This window comes from Chaetodon trifascialis, chromosome 18, assembly GCF_039877785.1.
Source record: "Chaetodon trifascialis isolate fChaTrf1 chromosome 18, fChaTrf1.hap1, whole genome shotgun sequence".
NCBI lineage: Eukaryota > Metazoa > Chordata > Actinopteri > Chaetodontiformes > Chaetodontidae > Chaetodon > Chaetodon trifascialis.
In genome coordinates this window covers 1,285,609-1,298,298 of record NC_092073.1, presented here as the reverse complement: position 1 = coordinate 1,298,298, position 12,690 = coordinate 1,285,609, and the positions used below count along the sequence as shown (strand labels likewise).

The 12,690-nt window shown below is 37.3% G+C and overlaps 1 protein-coding gene across 1 annotated transcript; it reads left to right on the top strand.

Annotated features, from left to right (window-relative positions):
* The first annotated feature begins 370 nt into the window (after window positions 1-370).
* On the top strand, window positions 371-3,684 carry LOC139347130 (coiled-coil domain-containing protein 106-like). The gene is made up of 5 exons (XM_070986599.1): window positions 371-461; window positions 877-1,056; window positions 1,250-1,381; window positions 3,280-3,519; window positions 3,677-3,684. Exons 1-5 carry the CDS (start codon window positions 371-373, stop codon window positions 3,682-3,684), a joined length of 651 nt encoding a protein of 216 aa, XP_070842700.1.
* Window positions 3,685-12,690: the final 9,006 nt, after the last annotated feature.

Here is a 12,690-nt window from a genome sequence, read left to right as displayed (position 1 = left end):
AGCAAGCAAAGGCTGCTGTGCTGTCTCCTAATGAATGAAACGTCTTGAGTAAACAATAGGCGTTGCTAAGCAACCTGGCATGGCGCCAATCTAGAGTTCAGCCATACAGCTATTTCTATGGGGGTAAAAATGACCCCTCTGCGGTTCTAGGTATAAATGGTCATATTTTTTTTCTTTATATCTCACACTCCTGATAATTCACTACATGATTAATAAATCAATATTAGGTAAAGTCATGACCTGACAGATGTCAGGAATTTATTTTCACAGAATTACGTGCATTTGCTAAACATTAGCTACAGTCCATGTGCTAAAGGACACTAACACAATGTTAGTCTTTCTTTTTTCTTTCTTTCTTTTACATGTAGTCATGCCATTCACACGGGGTAAGAGACGAACCGACACATCAAAAAGAAAAAGCAACCCACCAGATGAAGACTTGCTGCAGTCTGGCAATGAAGGTAACTTAACTTTATATGGGAAAGGATGTAAATACTACAAAAGTATTTTGTGTGGTTGCAAGATAGGGTTTTCCTGGCTCAAAAGGGATATATGCTGCCCCAGTCATGAGGAGTACTTCCCTTGGTTGACATTTAATGGCCTGTACTGTGCAGTTTATCTAGACAGGTTCTGACAATAATATAATATACTGCAAATGTAAAGTAAAAACATTAAGTGTATAATGGCCACCCGGTGTAAAATTGTTATCATGCACCCTCCTCTGGTTGATAATTGAAACAGGTTTTGGAAACACTAACTCCGAGCACCTGTTCTCAGACCCCTCCACCGCTTCCAGATAATGACAGTATTATTATGCAGCTCATTGCAGCCCTAATATATATCAATATGTAATAATTTCCTTTGCATCTTTTTTAGTTGAAGAGATTACGCATCTCTCTGCTCCAACCACTGCCCCAACCATGGCTAACCTACAGGAGGATTATAGACTCTTAAAAGAGGAGAATCGACTACTCAAAGAGGAGAACCGACTACTCAAACAGGAGCGGGATTTCATTAAGGAGAAACTTAAGACCAGACCCTCAACTTCTTCTAAAGGTATCCAGACAGTGTTCTTACCAAAAACAACATGGAAGGCTATTTCTATATTCTAAATGAATTCCGTATTTTGTATCCATATCACACAAATAATATAAGAAAACTCTACAACAAGATAATTTTTTAGGTGGAAAATCTGAAAAAAGAATAAAAATAATTATTTCATAATTTTGGTACTCTGTTAATGACTCAGATAAAAGGAAGCTAATGGATTCCTCAGAGTCTGACTCATCAGACTCTGGGTCAGACTCCTCCTCAGAAGAAGAAAAGAGGAAGAAGAAGAGGAAGAATAACAAGCAAAACCCTGCAAAATTTGGGAAAAGAGGTAACTTTAATCATTATAAAACACACAATCATCTTATATTGTATAATACAGTCATTGTAGTTCATCATAGTTCAGGGCATTGCCAAGGACAGAGTATCGTCAACAACTATGATAGAAACTGATTTTCAATAATGTCCTACGCAGAAATTAGTATGACAGCTATTTATTAGAAACATTGTATATTAGTTAAACAGAAGAAGTAAGGCCCACAGAGATATTCACAGTAAAGTCAAAAATGTTTTAAACCCACAGTTTTTGAATGCAAATTCTTATTTCTTTAGCACTTCAAATGGGCTCCCCCCCCCCCCAATTTCCTGTGTAGCTCCAGTTTTTGTTGTGAGCGCCATCTTGAGGACCTACCGGGGACCTAGGCACAGCTACGATCATAGACTGTATCGGCTACGTTGAAGGATTTCTCAGTCTTTATTTCTCAATAACAACAGATTAACTCTACATTGTTCCACTTATTATACGGCTTATGAGTGAAATAATTAATTTCAGACTAGGGATGCAAATTATCGATTAATTGATAGACCTTATCGATCGATTAACGATTAGTTAATAAGTGGCAATTTTCCTGAGAAACCTAAATTTTCCACTGGGAAATTTAGGTTTGTTAGAAGGAAAATTTAAGCTGAACATTGGTTATACAGGGCTCTACACTACACACATTTATTTGTTTACTTTAAGAGCACAATAAAAAAATGTTTAAGTAACACGTTATTTAACCCTTTAATAATGCTGAGGGTCCAATGTGACCCATTTTTACATTTGAGAACAGTAAAAACACCCTAAACATTTTTCCTCTAACTTAACCTGACTTCTAACGTGACCAAGCATGGGCCATACACAATACATACAGGTGAATTGGTCTTTCCTGCCACTAGGCTACACTATTATGATGATATTAACTCTATTTAAACTACTTAAATCACACTAGCATAAACTGATTTATTGAACCCAGCCTGATATGAACATTAATAAGACTCATTAACAAATCACACAGCTCCATGTTCTCCCTGTGTGATGTTCAGGGACAGGTCAGGACAGTCTGAGGACTGACAGCTTTGAGGTTTAAGTTTATAATAATGAAATGCACCATGAGACTGTGACAGGTCCTTATGTCTTGACCAGATGTCATCTGTTCAGCTGTAGTAGAGGAAACTCCGCTGTTCTCAGCTCCACTGTGACGAGCGTTTTTAATTTTTTTTAAATTTTAAATTTAGCTTCAGTAGCGACCCGACTAAAATACGGGAGGGATTTGGTGTCTTTACCAAAGCTTGGGCGCCGTGCTGAGGCACCAGGTCAGTTTGAGCTGTGTTCATGAAGTAACAGGCTACTGTTCAGGCAGCAGTGAGCACTGTCGGTGGCTTTTTGACTCGTTACTCACTGGCTGTTGGTGTTTTAGCGATCTACATGCCTGAGGTCAGTAGGTAGGCTACAACAGCTTTGTCTCTCTCTCCCTTGTGTGATCAGTGCGCTATGCACACGTTTTAAACAGAGATCCCACTTCATTATGTCAGCTTTGCTTATTTACATTTCACAGAAAAACTCCTGTGGAAAGGATAGATTAACTGCAATTAATTTAATTTAATCGATTAAATTCTTACTGACAATTAATCAATAGTTGATTAATTGTTTACATCCCTATTTCATACGTATCACAAATGTTGATCAAAATACGACTTTTATTGATTTATAAATTGCATAAGTGAATCTGCAAGTCTGGTCACTTCTCCACTGTTTTGCTCACCCTCCTCGGTTGTGTGCACTTGTTTTCATTGAAGCCTTTGATAATCAATCAGTGGATTGATGGATTATCATATACATGATACAATGTATATATTTGTGATCATGATATAATGTTAATAGATCATATTTTATAATCTGTCTTGCAGTTAATACTCCAGAGGACGTCGTACACCGATACAGAGCTGTTCTGAAAGAATTTAGGCGTACAAGGAGCGTCAGCCTCAGCTGTAAATCGCTAAGCGTGGACAGAAACACAATCGCCTTGACAGCAATCATTGCAGAAGTACTGATTGCTGCAGAGGGTGAAGACTTCAGGCTTCTGCCAGAGTTCACTGAGGAGGACACTATAGGAAACTATGCCAAAACCTGCAAGACCTTCCTGGAGGGTAATAAACCTCTTGAAGAAAAAATTAAACAAATGAAAAAAAAGTCTGAGCTGCTACCTATAAAATGTAAATTCAGAAAGTGAGGGTTCACACTACTCACTGAGTCGTAGACACTTCTACAATGTTAGGAAGGGTTATGTGTTTTTCCCTATTGTAGGAAGTTGAAGCCAGTTCTGTTCTGGTGAAAGTGCAGAAATTACAGTTTTTCCCTAGTCCAAATTTCAAGTGTCTTGTGAAAGGTAATGTCTTTTCCCAAAGTTGCCTCTGTCTCTGCCTCTACTTGTGTACAGCAGGATACTTTATTTCAGATTTTAAAATTCTGTTTTTTTTGTTGTTTGTTTGTTTGTTTTTTTGGTGTTGTTGCAGTGTTGTCTTTGAATCCCAAATCTGCAGAAATAAGTATATATTATTTAATAATGCTCATGTTTGCAACAATTTAAACTTTTGCACACCTTGTTGCTTTCTACTGTGCCTTTGTTATGCATTTAAACGATTAAACATTCCTTTTTGTATGGTACAGTTGCATCTTACTCACTGGGTAATTTGACATGTTTTACTTAGTAATGTTGTGGAGTTATAAGTTTCAAGTTTGTGTTTATTTACCAGTGAGGTGAGTTATCTATTACAAATTATATGTGTAAGAACATGGTAATTACATGGAAACAAACAAGGCTTTCTTTTACAGTACAGTTTCAGTTTACTTACCACAAAAATGATCATGTATTACATAGTAATATATCTGAACCTACATGGTACAAGTTTGTGTTTATTTACCAGTGAGGTGAGTTATCTATTACAAATTATATGTGTAAGAACATGGTAATTACATGGAAACAAACAAGGCTTTCTTTTACAGTACAGTTTCAGTTTACTTACCACAAAAATGATCATGTATTACATAGTAATATATCTGAACCTACATGGTACAAGTTTGTGTTTATTTACCAGTGTGGTGAGTTATCTATTACAAATTATATGTGTAAGAACATGGTAATTACATGGAAACAAACAAGGCTTTCTTTTACAGTACAGTTTCAGTTTACTTACCAGGTAAATGATCATGTATTACATAATAATATATCTGAACCTACATGGTACAAGTTTGTGTTGATTCAATGGCAAAGGGAAAGTATCTACAATCTTAAGTATAATTTACCTAGTATACCTAGTATTTCAGTCTTAGATTTGCTGTTTTTACTCACTTATTACCAGTAGTAATTACCAATAATGCTTTATAATTTAGTGGGTAAATACCCAGTACTTTGCCCATAGTTTCATTGTACTTACCTTCTTATTAGAGTGGTTAATACCTAGTAATATCTTTTTGTTACCATATATTCACTGGGTAAGTAGCTAGTAATTAGGGGACTGTAGCTACCTGCTTATTACCAGCTTATAACCCAATAACACACTAAAATTTGCCAAACAGTTACGAGGTAAATGCCCAGTAATTTGTCCATAGTTTCATTGTACTTACCTTCTTGTTACCAGTTGTAATTACCTGGTAACATGTTTTTGTTACCATCTAATTACTGGGTAAATACCCAGTAATTACTGTACCGTAAAAGAAAGGGTTACCAATTAATCTCATGAATGTCATAGTTAACTCACAATTAATCGCACATTTTTATCTATTCTAAATGTCCCATTAATTATCATTTTAATACTCTTATTAACATGGAAAAGTGGATAGGCTTGCTTTGTGCAAATGTTTTTTATTGAAAACGACGTGTAGTGTTTTATTTCACACTAACATTCTCACTTTGAGCAGTCATTCACATTTGAATGAATCACATCTCACACAATTTAACACTGTCAATAAACAGATGACAAAAAAACAAATACTTGGTTCCAAAAAAGCCCCTCCCAATCACACACCATGTCCCGGTCCCCGGTTGGAGCACTTTCCAGTACCCCTCTCAGGGACTCCGAGGCCGGGTACTCTACACTGCTGTTCGGCCCATAGGCCGAAACAACAGTGAAAGACCTATTCCCGACCCGAAGGCACAGGGAAGCGACCCTCTCGCTCAGCGGGGAGAACTCCAACACATGGTGGCTGAGCTGGGGGGCTATAAACAAGCCAGCTATAAACCAGCTTGCCGCCTCTCACCGCGGGCAACTCCAGAGTAGAATAGAGTCCACCCTCTGTCAAGGAGTTGGGTTCCAGAGCCCAGACTGTGCGTGGAGGTGAGCCCGACTATCTCTAGCTGGTACTGCTCAACCTCCTGCACTAGCTCAGGCTCCCCCCCCAGCGAGGTGACATTCCATGTCCCCATAGCCAGAGTCGTCATCCAGGGTTTGGGTCGTCGGGGCGGAAAAAGGTGGCTTGCCACCTCCAGGTTGGGGGAGAGTTCCTGCCTCAAGTGGAGGAATTCAAGTATGGCTATGGCTGCAGTAAGCTTGTTCTTAGTTGCGGTATCCATATGCCTCTGTCGAAAGCCATTCATTGTTGCCTGGTTTTGACAAGGAGGAGGTGAGGAATTCACATTCAGCATACACACAGATAACTTTGGTCTTGTCAGTCGACCCATCTGGCAACTTTTAGAAACAATCTTCCATTCAGAATCTTGTTCACATCCATTTCCGCGTTTTTGTTTTTTTTTTAATTCAGGCTTCTGTCAGATCATTAATGATCTAACCAAACTTTAACCCAGTTCATCACATATTAAAACACAGCCCAGCTTTTGTGTTTCTAAATAATTATCAATATTCCTATTTCACACACCTTGTATTACATTCATGGCTATTCTGCGGCTTTGCTTGTCTACCAGCAGCCAATTAAAAATAAACATCATTTAATTTAGACTATGAAGTCACTAGCTGAAAGTTTGATAATGTCTTCTGTCTTTCTTGTTCGTTTGGGCCCTTGGTAAATTTAAAAGCAAAAAAGAAAACAGCACACAGAACAGAAAGCCACTTGGTGTGAATACAGTTGTGGATACCGCTCAGAGGTGAGTTGCAGTCTGACGAGGGGCATCATTCTTCCTGACACCTAAACCAGTTTTCGCTCTTAAAAATGATGGTGAAGTGAGGATGGCGGAGGGAGCCACAGAAAGAAAATACACCTTCAGCTGTGTGTGAATTGCATGGCAGCCTTTATTAAGGGAGCAATATGCTCAGCTGGGCTTTACCATCCATCACTAAGCACCCCCACCCCACATCCTTAGTGGACTTAGGTCTTTCATCTTTGTGTCCATTCACAAGGACAAGCAACTGACCAGCAGGCAAGTGTATTATCCTACACAACATATCATAGCAGAATGGCTGCAATGCCATAACAATATGTTGCACAATGCACAATTAAATATATATTGTATCCTGCATGTACATTTCAAACAATCTAGCAAATAGTAACGTAAATTAGGCTAACATTCATTATCATACTTTCCTCATGCTGTCCACAATGATTGTATAATAATTAATATTAATAGTTATAATAATAATTTGAAGTGCCATGTAATCCTCTAGAGTGTTATTGCACTAACCCCACTGAACTGAGGTTAGTGTATGATCTTTTTTACAGCACATCTTTTGATCTATTTCTATGAAAAGCATGCCCAGTTTCACATTTACACCACTCAAAATCTGGTACCGGGCCTCACAGAGAGACTGAACAAAAAATATTTTATTGATCATCACAGTTTGAAAGAATTTTTATTTTGAAAATCAGGTGCATCCACCTGTGCCTCTGTACACAGGTCACACTGCTTGTTTCGATCACATGATATGGTAGAAAAAAAGTAAGCCCAAAACCTAGCAAAAATGAGTAAAAACAAACGTCTTTGGAGAGCTTCTTCTGAAAGGGGAAAAGGCCAAATGATGAGATGGAAGAAGAAATCCTACAACTTCCAAGAAAAAGAAAGCCTCATTTAAGAAACAATATCAGAGGTCCTCCTTAAAATACAGGTTTATCACTTCAGGTGATTCTTACACACCAAGCTCGTTCTGCATAAAATGTGATGACACTAATGAAGCCTTCTCGTTGAAGAAGAAGAAGCGCAGGGATCCCGCTAATTACAACAATGACATCCAGCATAATGGTGAGTTCTATTTTTAATAATTTGATTTTATTTGTTTCAATGCTGGTCCGTCAAAATATTGCTTTACGTGAAACCGGTCCGTGGCGCAAAAAAAAGTTGGGGACCACTGGCCTATAGGATTTCACACTGTGGAGGCAAAAGCAATGGCTTTTAAGTCAATCTTCCGCTGGAGTCTCTGAATAATATACCTTGTTACAGCAAATGTTTAAAGTGAGATTACTTTCATTGAAGTCTCCGTATTTTATGAGAATAGAAGCTGTCTCACTGGAGCTGTTGAGCAACTCTGCTGTCTGCACTCCAACTTGCTGCTGGAGGACAAGTCAAGTCAAGTAACTGAGGAAAAGGAAAAGGACTCAATAGAAAAGGTTTCAATAGAAATGTAAGTTTTACTGCTTTTATTTATTTTTACTTTATTTACTTTCTAAAAGTTTGTGAAGCTATTTTGTTTGGTCAATTAAATTGTCAGTTAACTTCATAAGAGTCTTTGAGTGCCCTGCACTCTTTAAAAGATAAAATTGAAAGTTTCTCTTTTAAACATATGCTTATGGTACTCAAATCATTTAATTCAGTTAAAGTCGAAATACCGCAGTGTAAAAGTACTTCAATACAAGCTAAACTCCTGCATTCTAAAACATACATTCAAATTACACAAAAGAATACATGCAAAAATATTACATCAAAATATACTTAAGTTAAAAGTTTAGAATTGCATATTTCAGATTAATACATATAATAATTGCCCACTTCAGAATAATAGTTATATTATGCCACTGGTTATTCTTAATTCTACATTTTGTCATGAAGATTTTCAATTTTACTGCAAATACACATCTAAATATCAGCTATCAGTGTCCTCATCGTTAATAATTAGTAACAGTATTGGCCATGAAAACATATTGGTTTTTCCCTACTGCAGAAAGGTAATTACTGAATGTAAATACATCAATGGCTATTGAAGAAATTGCAAATTACAAATCATGAACAGTTTTAAAAAAGACTGATTTCATGAAATCTATACTTAAAAAGTAAAAGTGCTTTCAATTCTTGAGACAACAGGCTTTATTTGATTTGAAAGAGGGGGAAAAAAAAACCCTCAAATCAAGGGAACAAAGTGGTCCAATAACATTTGATACATGGAAAAACATTTTTGCCTCTATTTTTCATTTTCACATTACAAATTATCCCGTTTTAGAATTGCTGAGATTTACCTTTGTTGCCAATATAAAAATCCCCAATACATTTATTTCTCTTAAACTAACTGCAAACAATGTTAACTTAAGTACATAATGAAGTTAAATGAAGCAAAAGTGCTAACTAAATGACTTAAAGGTTCTCTACCAAAAATTCTCATTACATTCTGGAAATTCACTTGGTTGCTGAACATCCAGTATGGTTGTTTGCACTAGGTCATTCAGGAAATGGTCAGTTCACTATTCATTGAAGCAGGTAGCTGACTGAGACACATCCAGAGTGAGCATGACTGTTTGGCACTTCAAAAGCTTTGTCCCGCAAAATGTCAATTGGTGCCGTGGTCTATGTAATCACATTCACATTCATGTTCACATTCCCATTCAGGAGTCTTCTGGATACAGCTAAAGATGGTCGTGTAATTGGGTTTGACTAATTGTCATATTATGTGCTGTAACTATATTACTTTAAAGGGTTCCAATAATAAAACAGAGATTTGTGTGTCATAACTAACTCTGCTCATCAGACTTACATTGGGAGGGCAGTAGTAGGTCTGATTTCAAAATAGCTTGGGCTTTCAGCAATCATTTTTAATTGACAGTTTTCTGTCTGGCTGACACATTTTATCTGCCCCTTCTGTGTCTGCATGTGAATGCATTTCAGTCCACCCCGATCTGTCCAATTTAAGGGTTACTTTGCATGCGATGTGCATTACTGCTCATGTCAATATTGTTTATTCAGGAGTAAAATGCATACTGTTTTAATATGTCAGTGTTATCACTGAATGTATTTTTATGTTTTTTTAGGTTTTTTTTTTTTACAAGAATGGAATGAGGAATGAGAACAATGAATTGGCAAGAAAATACACACCCATCGATACAGCACAAACACTCTCTCCACCTCTCCCCCTTTTTCTTGCTCTTTCTCTTTCTTTCCATCTCTTTGCCTCACTTTCCACTTCCCTCTCTGTCTTTCTTTAGTTCAAAGGCTGCCAAATAGTTCCCAAACCAATTAGAGTGTATGTAAGGTCCTCAGGGGAGCCCTGTGGTGACATTACAGGGTATGGAGTGGCAAGGGGTCTGAAGAGGCAATCACAGTCTGCAGTATTCAACAATATCAGAGAGGAACAACAATAGCAGGCCATAAATCAGCCCTGGAACAGTGAATAGACATTGACTTGTTGGATATGGGGAGACAAGAATAGTGGCTAGTTGAAGGAGCAGGAAGCACACATAAAAAAATCACAAAAACATCGGAGGCACCAACAAATGTGCACAAGCATGCATGTTCAACAAAAATCAATGTGATAAGATCATCGTGCTATCGTGCTCACACAGTCTCCAAATGTCTGCCTTTAAGCAACCATGTTGTGCAGACATAACCATAGGGATGCACTGAAATAGAACATTTAGAGAAAGAAAAAAGACAACATCACTTCTCATTTTCCTCATTACTTTAGATCAGAGATTCTCAAGCATATTACTCAAATGTCATCATCTGACTTCATTCAAGTCGGAGGTGTGGAACAATTGGCCATTCCAAAATAATATTTAATCAATTAATTAATGTCACATCTCTTGTGATTGGGCCAGCACGAAACTGAGGCAGACAAGGGTCAGACAGTTTGTCCATATTTATTTCCGGCATATTCTTACAACTACATTTGCACTAGTTATTTGTACGAGAGAAAAGGAGACACATTCTGATCTCCAGCTACACTGAATATTCATAGTCATTAACAATGTACTGATCAGTGGTAATTTTTTTCAAAATGGAAAATGTTATAATTCATGACATATTGTAACCTATTCATAACACGTTGTGGGAAGGATCCTCCACTACATTTGCCCAATGGCCAGAATTTTTCCGTGGGGCCTGGACTTTTAAAAGAAGAAAAACCCATTGTTCAACTAACAATGAATGAATCCTTATCTCAGATAACAACTCTTCTGGGATTGAGTACAAACCCAAGTGATAATAATAGACAAGCTTTTGATTCTCCGTGAGAATCTGTTTCTGTCAACTATTACTTACGTACTTTTTTTCAATACTTAACCCACAGTGCAACTACCAGTTAATGAGTTTTTATCTCAACAAAAAGTTCCTCTTCAGGATCCCAGGATGCAAACAAAAATACATTTAGGCTGCATAGTTTATAACAGAACGACAGAAAATATAACTAAGTAATGCCGCTAATAGACAAGCTTTGCGATTCTCAGTGACTAACCCTAAATGGACTTCTTGGCCAGTTGCCACAGGTTGGGATGCTAATCGAGAGTCACTTTTTTAATTCTCTGTATTCATTAATATTCTGTGGGCTGGGTTGGAATGTGGCAGGCCGGATGTGACGACCAGACGAAGATATGGGCTGGTCCAGATTGCCTTACTGTTCAATCCAGATGTAGACCAAGGTCTGGACTTTGAGAGGGCCTGCTTTTAATTAAAAAAAAAAAAAAAGACAAAAAAAAAAGATATATATCGAAGCACGTATACTTTAGCACAGAGGACACTTTTAGTTATTAGCGTTAGTTAGTGTTAGTGTTCAGTGGGATACACTCCCAATGTTGCATGATATCTGGACAAAAGGGACTGACAATGTAAAGCAAATGAGTGTAATATAATACAAAGATACCTGTTAGCCCATAAGTCATAGCTGCAGTTGCTCTGGGGAAGAAACCAAAGGCAATGCCAAAGCCAAGCCAGAGCTTTTAAAATCATTCAAATGGAACTCTTTTAACAAATATCTTTTGCTTCAGCTCATCGAATTTACATGTTTCTTACCAAAACATCACAGACCTTCTGTGAGTCATAATGTGTTTTTAATGTGTATTGGCTTGCACCTTTGACTTTGAACCAGATACTTCTTAATACAGTTGTTTATATTTTGTGCTAAAACTGTCACCTAAAATGGTATTTGAGAAAATGTATGTTACTTAGTCTCCTAACCCCCAATTATTAATGTAGCATTCAAAACAACACTTAGAGTTCAGACAGGTTTAAATGCTGATGTTGTTTTCATATTGTTTCTGTTGGACAGATAGAGCTAATATTAGTTACTAGCTAATGCTTGGAAGTAATGGAACACAGAAAAGGACAAATGGCTTCAATGAACATCTATCCTCTTAAAATACTGACTGCCAGGTACACTCTAAAAAATGATTCATGGGATTAGTAAGTAAAGCTTAAAATCAAGAGCTTTTTCTGGATAAAAAAATAAGTTGTACACATTGTAATCAGTTGATAATTTATTTTAATGTGTTGGTCCAAATGAAAATAAAGAAAACAGTCGCTCAGTAATATATCGATTAACACACATTTCTGCCCTAATTTAATATAAAGTGTATTTAGTCAGTACAACTTAAAAATCTTGTAAGCATCCTTTAAAAGCTGAGTACAGGGCTCACTTGCCCGGACATATTTTGCCGTCAGACCGCGCCTGGCTGAAGAAAGGAGGGAAGCAGAAAAGTATGGGGTAAGGTTACTGTCAAAAGTTTTGTGCGTGGACACATAAAAATCGTGCACGTATAAAAATGCGTGCGTTAGTCTGTAGTTGTGCATAAATAAAAATTTTGTAAACTCTTGTTTAAGTCAAATCATACATAGATTATGCAGTGTATAAATTATCTGTGAGAATGCAAAATCTGTGAGAATTTCCAAAATTACAAATACGGATTGCAGTTTGTGGACGTACGCTTCCTTCAGAATGAATACGAATCTGACAAGCGTGAAGTAACTGTCAAAACTATGTCACGAGGTCACAGGCATTATGTATCAAGTGGAAGATAACATCGATTCTACAAACTGCGCATGCGTGAAAGATGGCGGCGGCGAGGGATTTGGAGCAAAGTCATTGGCCGTTTCTCAATACCAAGTACGTCAAGTTCGGACTTAAGAACTTGGCAGTTCAGACTTAGCAAGTTTGACTTGGGAGTACAGTCTCAGG